General features: G+C 36.8%; 1 protein-coding gene across 1 annotated transcript in view; it reads right to left on the reverse strand.

The window, feature by feature from the left end:
• The window catches only part of LOC133534630 (synaptic vesicle glycoprotein 2A-like), a 35824-nt gene extending 25004 nt beyond the window's left edge, over positions 1–10820 (reverse strand). Inside the window, exons 1-2 of the mRNA XM_061873842.1 lie at positions 10295–10820; positions 9722–9883 (exon numbers count right to left, since the gene is read on the reverse strand). Of these exons, the coding sequence (XP_061729826.1) occupies positions 9722–9883; positions 10295–10382 (250 nt within the window). The 5' untranslated portion in view covers positions 10383–10820. The remainder of the gene's footprint in view (positions 1–9721; positions 9884–10294) is intronic.
• Between the last annotated feature and the right edge of the window lie 466 nt (positions 10821–11286).

Below are 11286 nucleotides of genomic sequence, written 5' to 3' on the forward strand. Positions count from 1 at the left end.
TGGCGGTGTATCTCGAAAACCACTTAACCGATTTTAATCATCGAGGTGTCAAATAATAGCTTATATTATGGAGATTATTTCCTTTTCTACAAACATTTACGTGAAACCTATAGGAAAAAAAATAATCATTAAAAACAGTTTTTTTATAAAATTATTATTTTTTATTTTGTAAAAATCTCCGTAAATATTAGCATTTCGCAAATTTTGTTTAATATAAAACATATTGATTCATTATCAAGGAATATAATGAGCCTTAAAACATACAGATCGAGTAATAAACAATGAAGCTACACTCATTTATTTGCGCATGGGTAACGATAACTGGCTTTTACCGGTCGAAACTGTGGTGACTGTTACGATACGTATTGAATGGAATTTATAGAGTATCGGTTTTATCTACTGAAATTATAATTAAAATTATAAAAACCAGACACAATAATGTTACCTTACTTCGACGTTTAGTCTCTTTTTTCGTCTTAATCGTAGGTAGGTACATATTTCTTTTTACTTAAAAATTTTATACAGGGTGAACTTTTAACCACCAGTCATACTCTGCGCAGCGACTTTATAGGTCATACTTAACAACTTTTACTATGGGACCAATTCCGAAATCGCGAAAAAAATTTTGACTGTCCCATATAAAGGTGCGACCAACTTTACCAGACCAACACTTTTCCAAACTGAGCTACAGCTGTCCGATGAAGTTAAGTACTTAGGACTAACTCTCGACAATAAACTCAATTGGAACAACCACATCAACAAACGGATAGACAAGGCGGGAGTTGTCTTCTGGCAGTGCAGAAGGATGATTGGTAAGAGGTGGGGACTCAACCCGAAAATTACCCTCTGGCTCTATAAGACGATAATCCGCCCCTTACTCTGTTACGGTGCTCTGGTTTGGTGGCCAAGAACAAACCTAGGCAACGTACGAGACAAACTACAAAGACTTCAAAGGCTCGCATGCGCGGCCACCACTGGCTGCACGAGGTCTACCCCGACTGCAGCCATGGAGGTCATGCTAAACCTTCCACCGCTGCACCTACACATACAGCAAGAGGCCAGTCTCTCAGTGGTAAGGTTGCGAACCCTCAAGATATGGTCTAACATCACAGTGAGCTCTTCACACAAAATGCCTGGAAAAGGTGTATGACGAATTTCCAGTGCTTAGGTCAGGCACGGACCGGATTCACAAACAAGCTATCTTCGATAAAAGGTACAAAATACAGTTATATGAGGACGACAATCATGAAGGACTCAATCCCCGGGAGCTGAGAATCTTCACTGATGGGTCCAAAACAGACAGCGGATCGGGCTCTGGAACCTTCTCAGAAGACCTGAACATGTCGATCACCACTCCGCTAGGAGCCCATAACTCGGTATTCCAAGCTGAGTGCATGGGCATCATAAACGCGGCGGCTGCCATCACTGCAAGGAAGGTAGTAGGATCCTCCATCCGCATACTCTCCGACAGTAGAGCAGTCTTAATGGCTCTAAATAGCCATATAGTTACATCCAAACTTATACACGAATGCCACGAACGACTAATGGAGGTATGTCATAATAACAAGATCACCCTACAATGGATCAAGGGACACAGTGGATCCCGAGGTAACGATGCTGCGGACGAGCTTGCCAGGCAAGGATCGAATGCGGGGGCGATTGGTCCGGAACCGATTCTTCCGATACCATTTAGCAAGGTACGCTCAATGCTGCTGGCACGTACAGGGAAACTACACACAGAACACTGGCTGAACCAGACTGGATGCAGACAGGCAAAAGAAGCCATGCCTGGCATCAACGGAAAACTCACAAGGGCGCTCCTGCAACTAGGGAAGGTCCGACTGAGTATGGTAACCAGTGTCATAACAGGTCATGGACTATTTAACAAACATCTTTTCACAACAGGTGTCACAGACAGTCCCCTGTGCCGAGGTTGCATGGAGACAGAAGAAACAGCCTCTCACGTGGTGCTGGAATGCAGCGGAGTGACTCCATGCAGGGCTAAACATCTCGGATCTCCGAGAGACCTCCCCGAGGTCCTACTCAACATCAAAGGTTTGATAGGATTCCTCGAGGAGCTGGGCTGGCAGGACTAGCCCACCCCCAACATATCACGCAAAATAGGCGCAAGTCGTCGAGTTGCGGAAAAATCGCCCGAATACAATACAATACAATACAATACAAGGTGCGACCAGACCGCAGCTTAAAAAACGGTCACGATACGGAATCGCAGTGACGCGTCGTATGCGTACCGTTTTTGACGCATGCTCCCCACACCGCTGTTTAAAAAACGGTGACGGTACGGAATCGCAGTGACGTGCTTCACGCGAATCTTTTTGTTCGCAAAACAGTTGCGTCTTTTACGTCACCGGTACGGTGTCTGCCATAAGATCTCCGTGTAATATTTTTTGCGATTTTTACGCAGTTCAATTTACGGTGCGTCAGCTTATTTTAAGCAGCGGTGTGGCGAGCATGCGTCATGGACCCGGGTACGTCCTTAAACTACGTCCAAAAGAGAGGTATGGGCATTGTGAATGTCATCTCGCTTTGTGTGGTAGGGCACAGCCAGTGGGTGTCATTCCAGATCCAAATTTTCTTGCGTGATTCGGCATTAGTCCCATAATAAAAGTTGTTCAGTATGACCTGTAAAGTCACTGCGCAGAGTATGGCTGGTGGTTAAAATTTCATCTTATACCTATATTCGACACAAGTAGTAAGTACTTACAGACCAACTATGATACACATTTTGCCTGTATAGTGATACATAGTGAATAAATTAATAGCTGATTTAAAAAATAAAACAAAAATAACAAATAGCATGTTATTTAATTCAGTAATCACTAATCAGTCTTAAACAATGAACATCATACTTTTAGATTAGACAACAAAATGTATATTTATACTGTGTTTCGACTTGAAAGATTTTACTGCTTTAAAACATAAGACAAACCTACCAACCAAATGTATAAAAAAAAATGTTTTTTGTGATTATTATTTTCCTATAGGTTTCACGTAAATGTTTGTAAAAAGGAAATAATCTCCATAATATAAGCTATTAGTTGACACCTCGATGAATACAATCGGTTAAGTGGTTTTCGAGATACACCGCCAAAAAGAATAGGTCCGGACGCCATCTTTGTGACGTCATTACTATCCCCTCCCACCATTTTTCCGCTTTACTACCGCATGTACGGTGATCAGGAGAAACGCCCGAACACATTGATACCGGTTGTGGGTAAGGCCGAGCTGAGTCAATTAAATCTGGCCTCGGAGCGGCTTGGTTAAAAGTTCACCCTGTATAAAATTTTTAAGTAAAAAGAAATATGTACCTACCTATGATTAAGACGAAAAAAGAGACTAAACGTCGAAGTAAGGTAACATTATTGTGTCTGGTTTTTATAATTTTAATTATAATAATTTCAGTAATTAAAACCGATACTCTATAAATTCCATTCAATACGTATCGTAACAGTCACCACAGTTTCGACCGGTAAAAGCCAGTTATCGTTACCCATGCGCTAATAAATGAGTGTAGCTTCATTGTTTATTACTCGATCTGTATGTTTTAAGGCTCATTATATTCCTTGATAATGAAGCAATATGTTTTATATTAAACAAAATTTGCGAAATGCTAATATTTACGGAGATTTTTACAAAATAAAAAATAATAATTTTATAAAAAAAACTGTTTTTTGTGATTATTTTTTTTCCTATAGGTTTCACGTAAATGTTTGTAGAAAAGGAAATAATCTCCATAATATAATCTATTATTTGACACCTCGATGATTAAAATCGGTTAAGTGGTTTTCGAGATACACCGCCAAAAAGAATAGGTCCGGCCGCCATCTTTGTGACGTCATTACTATCCCCTCCACCATTTTTCCGCTTTACTACCGCATGTACGGTGATCAGGAGAACTGTCCGAACACATTGATACCGGTTGTGGGTAAGGCCGAGCCGAGTCAATTAAATCGTGTTTCTAGAGGGCTTTTGAGATTTGGCGACCGTACTATATGGGTTTGATGAAAAAAAAATTTTTAAAATTTTATGACGTCTCTTTTTTTTCCTCGCGTTGTCCCAGCATTTTGCCACGGCTCATGGGAGCCTGGGGTCCGCTTGACAACTAATCCCAAGATTTGGCGTAGACAGTAGTTTTTACGAAAGCGACTGCCATCTGACCTTCCAACCCAGAGGGTAAACTAGGCCTTGTTGGGATTAGTCCGGTTTCTTCACGATGTTTTCCTTCACCGAAAAGCGACTGGTAAATATCAAATGATATTTCGTACATAAGTTCCGAAAAACTCATTGGTACGAGCCGGGGCTTGAACCCGCGACCTCCAGATTGCAAGTCGCTCGCTCTTACCGCTAGGCCACAAGCGCTTCTTTTAAATTTTATGACGTATTAAAAAAAAACTACTCACTAGATCTCGTTCAAACCAATTTTCGGTGGAAGTTTGCATGGTAATGTATATCATATATTTTTTTTAGATTTTTCATTCTGTTATTTTAGAAGTTACAGGGGGGGGGACACACATTTTTTCACTTTGGAAGTGTCTCTCGCGCAAACTATTCAGTTAAAAAAAAATGATATTAGAAACCTAAACATCATTTTTGAAGACCTATCCAGAGATATCCCACACGTATGGGTTTGATGAAAAATATTTTTTTTGTAATTTTATGACTTATTAAAAAAAAACTACTTACTAGATCTCGTTCAAACCAATTTTCGGTGGAAGTTTGCATGACAATGTATATAATTTTTTTTTTTTAGTTTTTTCATTCTGTTATTTTAGAAGTTACGGGGGAGGGGGGGGGGGGGGGACACACATTTTACCACTTTGGAAGTGTCTCTCGCGCAAACAATTAATTTTAGAAAAAAAAGATATTAGAAACCTCAATATCATTTTTGAAGACCTATCCATAATTTGGAACTAAAGCAACTTACCCCTAGTGTAAATAAATTCGATTTCGAAACGTGACGTACGCGTTTGCGTTTAGTCTCATTTTGTATTGGATTTAGAAAGAGCGCGCCAAGCGGGACGTTTTGGAAACTCAAAATCCTATACAAAATGAGACTTAACGCAAACGCGTTCGTCACGTTATGATGTCGATCAAATTTACACTAGGGGTACTGTACGTCAAATGGCGGTAAATGAAAACTATGGAGTGTGGAATTAAGAGGAGTGGCATCTCTTATGGTAGAACTGTTGCAAAAGTGTCCAGCTGTCAGCTATAAATAATAGTTCCAAATCTCTCCAGAGTAGCGCTAGAGTAGCTAAGAACCTAGGCGTTATTGACGCAGTGAATTGCGCTGTCTATGATTTGATTTTTTTGTTCAAGTACTCTAGGTATTGTAGCGCCACCTATTTAAAGTTTTTTGATGAAACTTTTTGGTACATGGAGATTTCGTTCCTTATCTCCACCTTCCGTAATGAAAACTTTTTCACGCATATCACGCATTCGTAGTTTTTTTTAAGTTCAGAGACAAACTAAAGTCGTGGGTTATTTCCGTATCATTCGATACAAACTAACATGCGAGATATGTCAAAATTGTATGCAATTGACATTTAATTTCGAACAAAAAGGAATCTCGATTGATATTAGAATAGAGGGCAAATCGAATTGTTATTTTCAGAGATGCTCCAAATTTGAAAGTATAACCAAATCGATTTTGATGTAGTTATGAAGCAATTACAACATCATCACAGATAAGAAATTTGTTGAAACAGAACAGTATTTTGCAATTTTGGCCATTATATACGGATTTTGAAGGCATCATAGAGGGTTTATGATATGTGTGTAGATAAAATGATCAAATGCTACAGTATTACTGTCATTTTTTTTTTTATTCTTGCACCCTGATAACAGCACTTAGATAGTACATTAATAATATTGTCAACAATGATATTTCAAATAGGTACCTATGCGTGATCATAAACAAACGTGTGAAAGGACAAAACGCTTATTATTAGCTGGAACATAAATTGTAGTGTACCAACACACAAAATAAATGGAACTACTGGTAGCAGTACGACGTATTATATCTACATACTTAGTTAACTTTTTGAAATAATGTAGTATGTTAATTACTTACCTACTTGTAGCATTTTAGTAAAGTCACAAACGCCACACAGGTGGCTTTTATGACTTTTTTTTTACTTTACTATAATGTACTGTGACTTAAGTAACTGTAATGTTTTGTTTGTACTAGGAAAATAGGATTCAATAGTCAGTCTAGTACAGTAACCTAACGTTTTCAAATGTAAATGTACACCGTGAGCTGGTAAAACTCGACAGATTTTAACCATGCATTCCTGAGGTCATGAGGAGCAAAAAAATTTATATAAGTTTCAGGAAAATTCGGCAAAAAAAATTTTTTATTGTACAAATAAATTTTATTTTGCTGTTTCTTCATACGACACGTTATTTCTTCTTACATCTTGGAGAAAAAAAACTAATTAGTTAGAATGAAGAACTAAAGTTTTTTTTTATTTACACTAAAAATTGCGAGTTTCATATAAAACTTTTATGTCTGCCAACAGGTATATCTAAACCAAGTCACTTAGTGGCAGCGTCGCAGCCAAAAATCCGTTTTTCACTAAGTTACTACAGAAATAATTTTTCACAAAAAATTGTCATTATCTCTAAAACAAGACCGATTTCAGGAAACTTCGTATCACATTTTAGTCTCTAAATGCGGTCAAGAATACACCTTTAATATCTGTCGGGTTTTATGAGCCCACGGTGTATACAAGTATTTAATACTATTTTTATTTATATATTTTAAACTATAAGTAACGGTATTCCCATTCTCACCAACCGGTTTCTCTCAGATTCGGAGATCCAACCGTAATTAATCTAACTCTGCCACTTAACAAGCCAATTTTAACAAAAAATCCCGTTTAACCTCCGAGGCAAAAAGAGGGGTGTTATATGTTTCACGCGAATGTCTATCTGTCTGTCTATGGCATCGTAGCTATGGCAAACAGATGGACCGATTTTGATGCAGTTATATTACGTGAAAACGAGTTTCAATGCGGTGGTTCTTAGCTATGTTTGATAAAAATACTCTGCTGGATAAGTTCAGCTCTTTTCCGAAATGATGAAAGGCTTTTTTGGCTTAAAATTATTTTTTTGGCATAATGCGTAGGGATATTAAATTTTTTAAATTTAATAGTTATTTAATCCTGTTTGATTGAATCGCTGGGAATATTTCATACATTCTTATTTATCTTATTTTAATGCCCATAGGCTGCGGTGGCTGCATAACAGACAAACCTCATGCTTGTTTGCTACCGTCGTGGCATAAAATACTCATCCAATATCAATAATAATCTAGGTGAGCAAATCAATCAACCCTGGTTAAATTGTGATAGCACATTCTAACATTTGTGTTTGGTTAAGATTTGTATTTTGGTTAAGATCCTGACAATATTTTTCAGTCATGTTTTTTTTAAGAACTATTTTTTGTCTCATTGTCTTTACGTCCGAGATTTGAACTCAAAAATTTAATAACCTTTTATATATTTTTGTTTTATTTATTAGAGATATATCACATATAAATAATATTTCATCAAAAAGCATCGTTAAACGAGAATGGTTTGTCTGGATACTCCATTCCGGAGTACTTATTGAAATAATTAAATATACAATGCAATATAAACCTACACATCTAATTCGTAAACAACATAATGATTGCAAATATCACACACAGAGCGCATCTGTTCTCAAACCGGCCGGCAGAGTAAAACAAGAACCGGTCGGCGCATTCTCGGTACAGGTTTCTCCATTTGCACTCAATGGAATAACATAATTATGCATTTTAGTTGAAATAATCTAATTGTTGAAGCATATGTTTTTAGGGTTCCGTAGCCAAATGGCAAAAAACGGAACCCTTATAGATTCGTCATGTCCGTCTGTCTGTCCGATTCTGTCACAGCCACTTTTTTGCGAAACTATAAGAGCTATACTGTTCAAACTTAGTAAGTGGATGTATTCTATGAACCGCATTAAGATGTTCACACAAAAATAGAAAAAAAAAACATTTTGGGGGTTCCCCATACTTAGAACTGAAACTCAAAAAATCTTTTTTCATCAAACCCATACGTGTGGGGTATCTATGGATAGGTCTTCAAAAATGATATTGAGGTTTCTAATATCATTTTTTTCTAAAATGAATAGTTTGCGCGAGAGACACTTCCAAAGTGGTAAAATGTGTCCCCCCCCCCCGTAACTTCTAAAATAACTGAATAAAAAATCTAAAAAAAATATATGATATACATTACCATGCAAACTTCCACAGAAAATTGGTTTGAACGAGATCTAGTGAGTAGTTTTTTTTTTAATACGTCATAAAATTTTAAAAAAATTTTTTTTCATCAAACCCATTCGTGTGGGGTATCTATGGATAGGTCTTCAAAAATGATATTTAGGTTCCTAATATCATTTTTTTCTAAACTGAATAGTTTGCGCGAGAGACACTTCCAAAGTGGTAAAATGTGTGTCCAAAGTGGTAAAATGTTGAACAAGATCTAGCAAGTAGATTTTTTTTAATACGTCTCAAATGGTACGGAACCCTTCATGCGCGAGTCCGACTCGCACTTGGCCGCTTTTTATTTAACAATATTTTCACGTCAGCAGCTGGAACAAGGGTAATTTGCTGCTGCAAAATCGCATTTTGCTCACTGAGTGAGACAAAATAACATTCAAGTCACCTTTATATTCGAATGTCATTTTAATACAAGTTCGAAATATTTGGATTCTATTGTCTTTGTCCCTTTCACGTCATTAACAAAAAGAAAGAGACAAAAGTGACACAAATGACTAATGAACAGTATATTGACGGTTTATATTAGACCCCCGAAATAAGTCAGACCGCATCGTTCCAAAACACCCTACGAGTCCTCAATCGTAATAATTAATTAATGAAATAAAAGTTATTTTTTTTATTAAAACACCATATTTTACGTAGTTTATTATACAATTAAAACAATGAACTTAAACAAAATACGCAATTGTTACGCAAAGTAAATAATTCTACTTTTAACGATCTGTACTATGTATAGTTGATAAATAGTTGTATCCGTAATTCGTAATATCGTAATCTTACAAAGTTTTTTGTTCCAAAAAAATTTATCGATTGAACTGTCAATTGATGTTCGTTACTTCAATATTTCCGTATTATTTTATTTAAATTTCTTTCGTTTTGTTTTATTGCGGCAATTAAACTTAATTGTTAGAATACCTTAAGTGTTAAACATGAATGAATTAATAGTGATGAAGACGGATTAATTTTTTTCAGGTTGTATTTTTACCTTTCAAATATGTTCACACTGCTACCGTGAAAAAAATTGTGTACTATACGAGATCAAAGTTATTTACATCTCGTGCGCTTTTGAGTCCCTTACTGCACTCAAGATTATAAATAAGATTTCTATTATAGAACCTTTCGCTTGCACGGGACTCAAAATAAGCACTCGAAGAAATATCAAACTTTGCTCTCTTGTTGTACAAATAACTATTGCAATATTATTTGGTGTTATCTTATTTCTCCATTCTTTAGGTAATTTATTTATTAATTTGGTATGAATGGCATGATGTATTCTGATGTTTTTCTGCCATAAAAAATATTGAATTGCAGCTTTCAAAGCATAGGAACACACAAGAAAGGAGGTATAAAAACGTTTTTTGCGGGTTTGAGAATCACTGCCAGTAGGCTTACCTAAGTACGGTAGCGAGGCGATGATTCCCCGCTGTGCATCTGACATCTCCAGGTCACACTTAGCGGCGGGTAGCAAGTACGCGTATCCCAATGTCTCGATTATAGCTGATATTAGGAATAGGGCCAGCACTAAGCAATACTTGATGTTGTACCAGCCCACACCTGCAACAGTTCTAACGATACACCTTGCTCGGTTTTTTAGGTCCATAAAAGAATGTAAACAAATAAAACCTTGAACACATGAGTCATTCGACCATTGAGATAGTAGATATAAATTACATTATTTTAGTATAATTGGTTTGGTTTTATATGTTTATTTACATTCCCAAAAATATATAATTTAAAAACAATTATTATGTGCGACCTGTGTCACCTGTGCCAGTGTGATGTGATAATGATAAGTATGACTGAGATGGTGTGAGATTATTAAAATGTAATAAGTAGCTATAAGAATGGCGTCAGATACATGCATAGAGTCAATAATAAATATTATTGCCCATTTGTAAAAATCGTTTTTTGAAGGATGCTGCATGTAACAATTGTAATGTCAATCAATTCTAATGAATCACATACCTGCCACTGAAAGGGCTTGTTCCAAATCTGCTGCATATTTTTCACGGCTATCGACACTATTCGAAACAGTTTTTAGATTTAGCTCCATTGTACAACTGTATCACACTTGTTTAACTCATTAGGGAAGGATAATGCTATCGTTCAATTATTATAGTAACTCATAATAAAAACTGGTTTCTAAAATGCACCTCTAAAATCTACTTGGAATCATATTTGTAACGTGTACCAACAATACTGAATGAATTGTGTGACTGAGAGAGATACCGCTGGATAAACAGTTCGCGTGTATTTCGGTCGGGTTTCGCGATACGTTTGAACTAAACGAAACATTGGAAGGCAGTAATCAGCGCGGGGTTTAAAACAACGAGTCGCGTTATCAGTGACAATAATTAAGAAGCATGAACATGCTGTCAATTTCTGTTGTTTGTTGTAAGGCTTTATGGATAAAATCCAAAATATAAAATGCATAGCACTGCAGTCAGCTGCAGAGATAGTTGACGGGCCCCCCCCCCCCCCCTGCAAACAAACTTATATGCAGAGGGAGTCAGTTTTCTCTGCAGCTTACTGTACATACATACCTATTAGTAAAACTGGGGCTCATTTCTCGAACGGTATTAGTCTTAGGCTCATTTTGTATGGGATTTAGAGTTTCCAAAACGTCCCGCTTGGCGCGCTGTTTCTAAATCCCATACAAAATGGTACTTAACGCAAACGCGTACGTCACGTTACACTATAGAATAAATTTACACTAGGGCTTGAGATCTCTTGTAGAGCCAAGCTTCTAACTTCACAAACTCTACACCTTAATCAATATATATGGCTTGGCCGTTTCGCTACCATCTCATAGGCGTAAAGTAAAAAAAATATTCAATATTCATTATTTTTTAGTATACAATACTTCTTGTAGTAACGAAAAGGTCAAGCCACATATTTTGACTAAGGTGTAGAGTTTGTGAAGTTAGGGCTTGTAGAGTTAGAAGCTTGGCTCTACA

This window comes from Cydia pomonella, chromosome 2 (genome assembly GCF_033807575.1).
Source record: "Cydia pomonella isolate Wapato2018A chromosome 2, ilCydPomo1, whole genome shotgun sequence".
Taxonomy (NCBI): domain Eukaryota; kingdom Metazoa; phylum Arthropoda; class Insecta; order Lepidoptera; family Tortricidae; genus Cydia; species Cydia pomonella.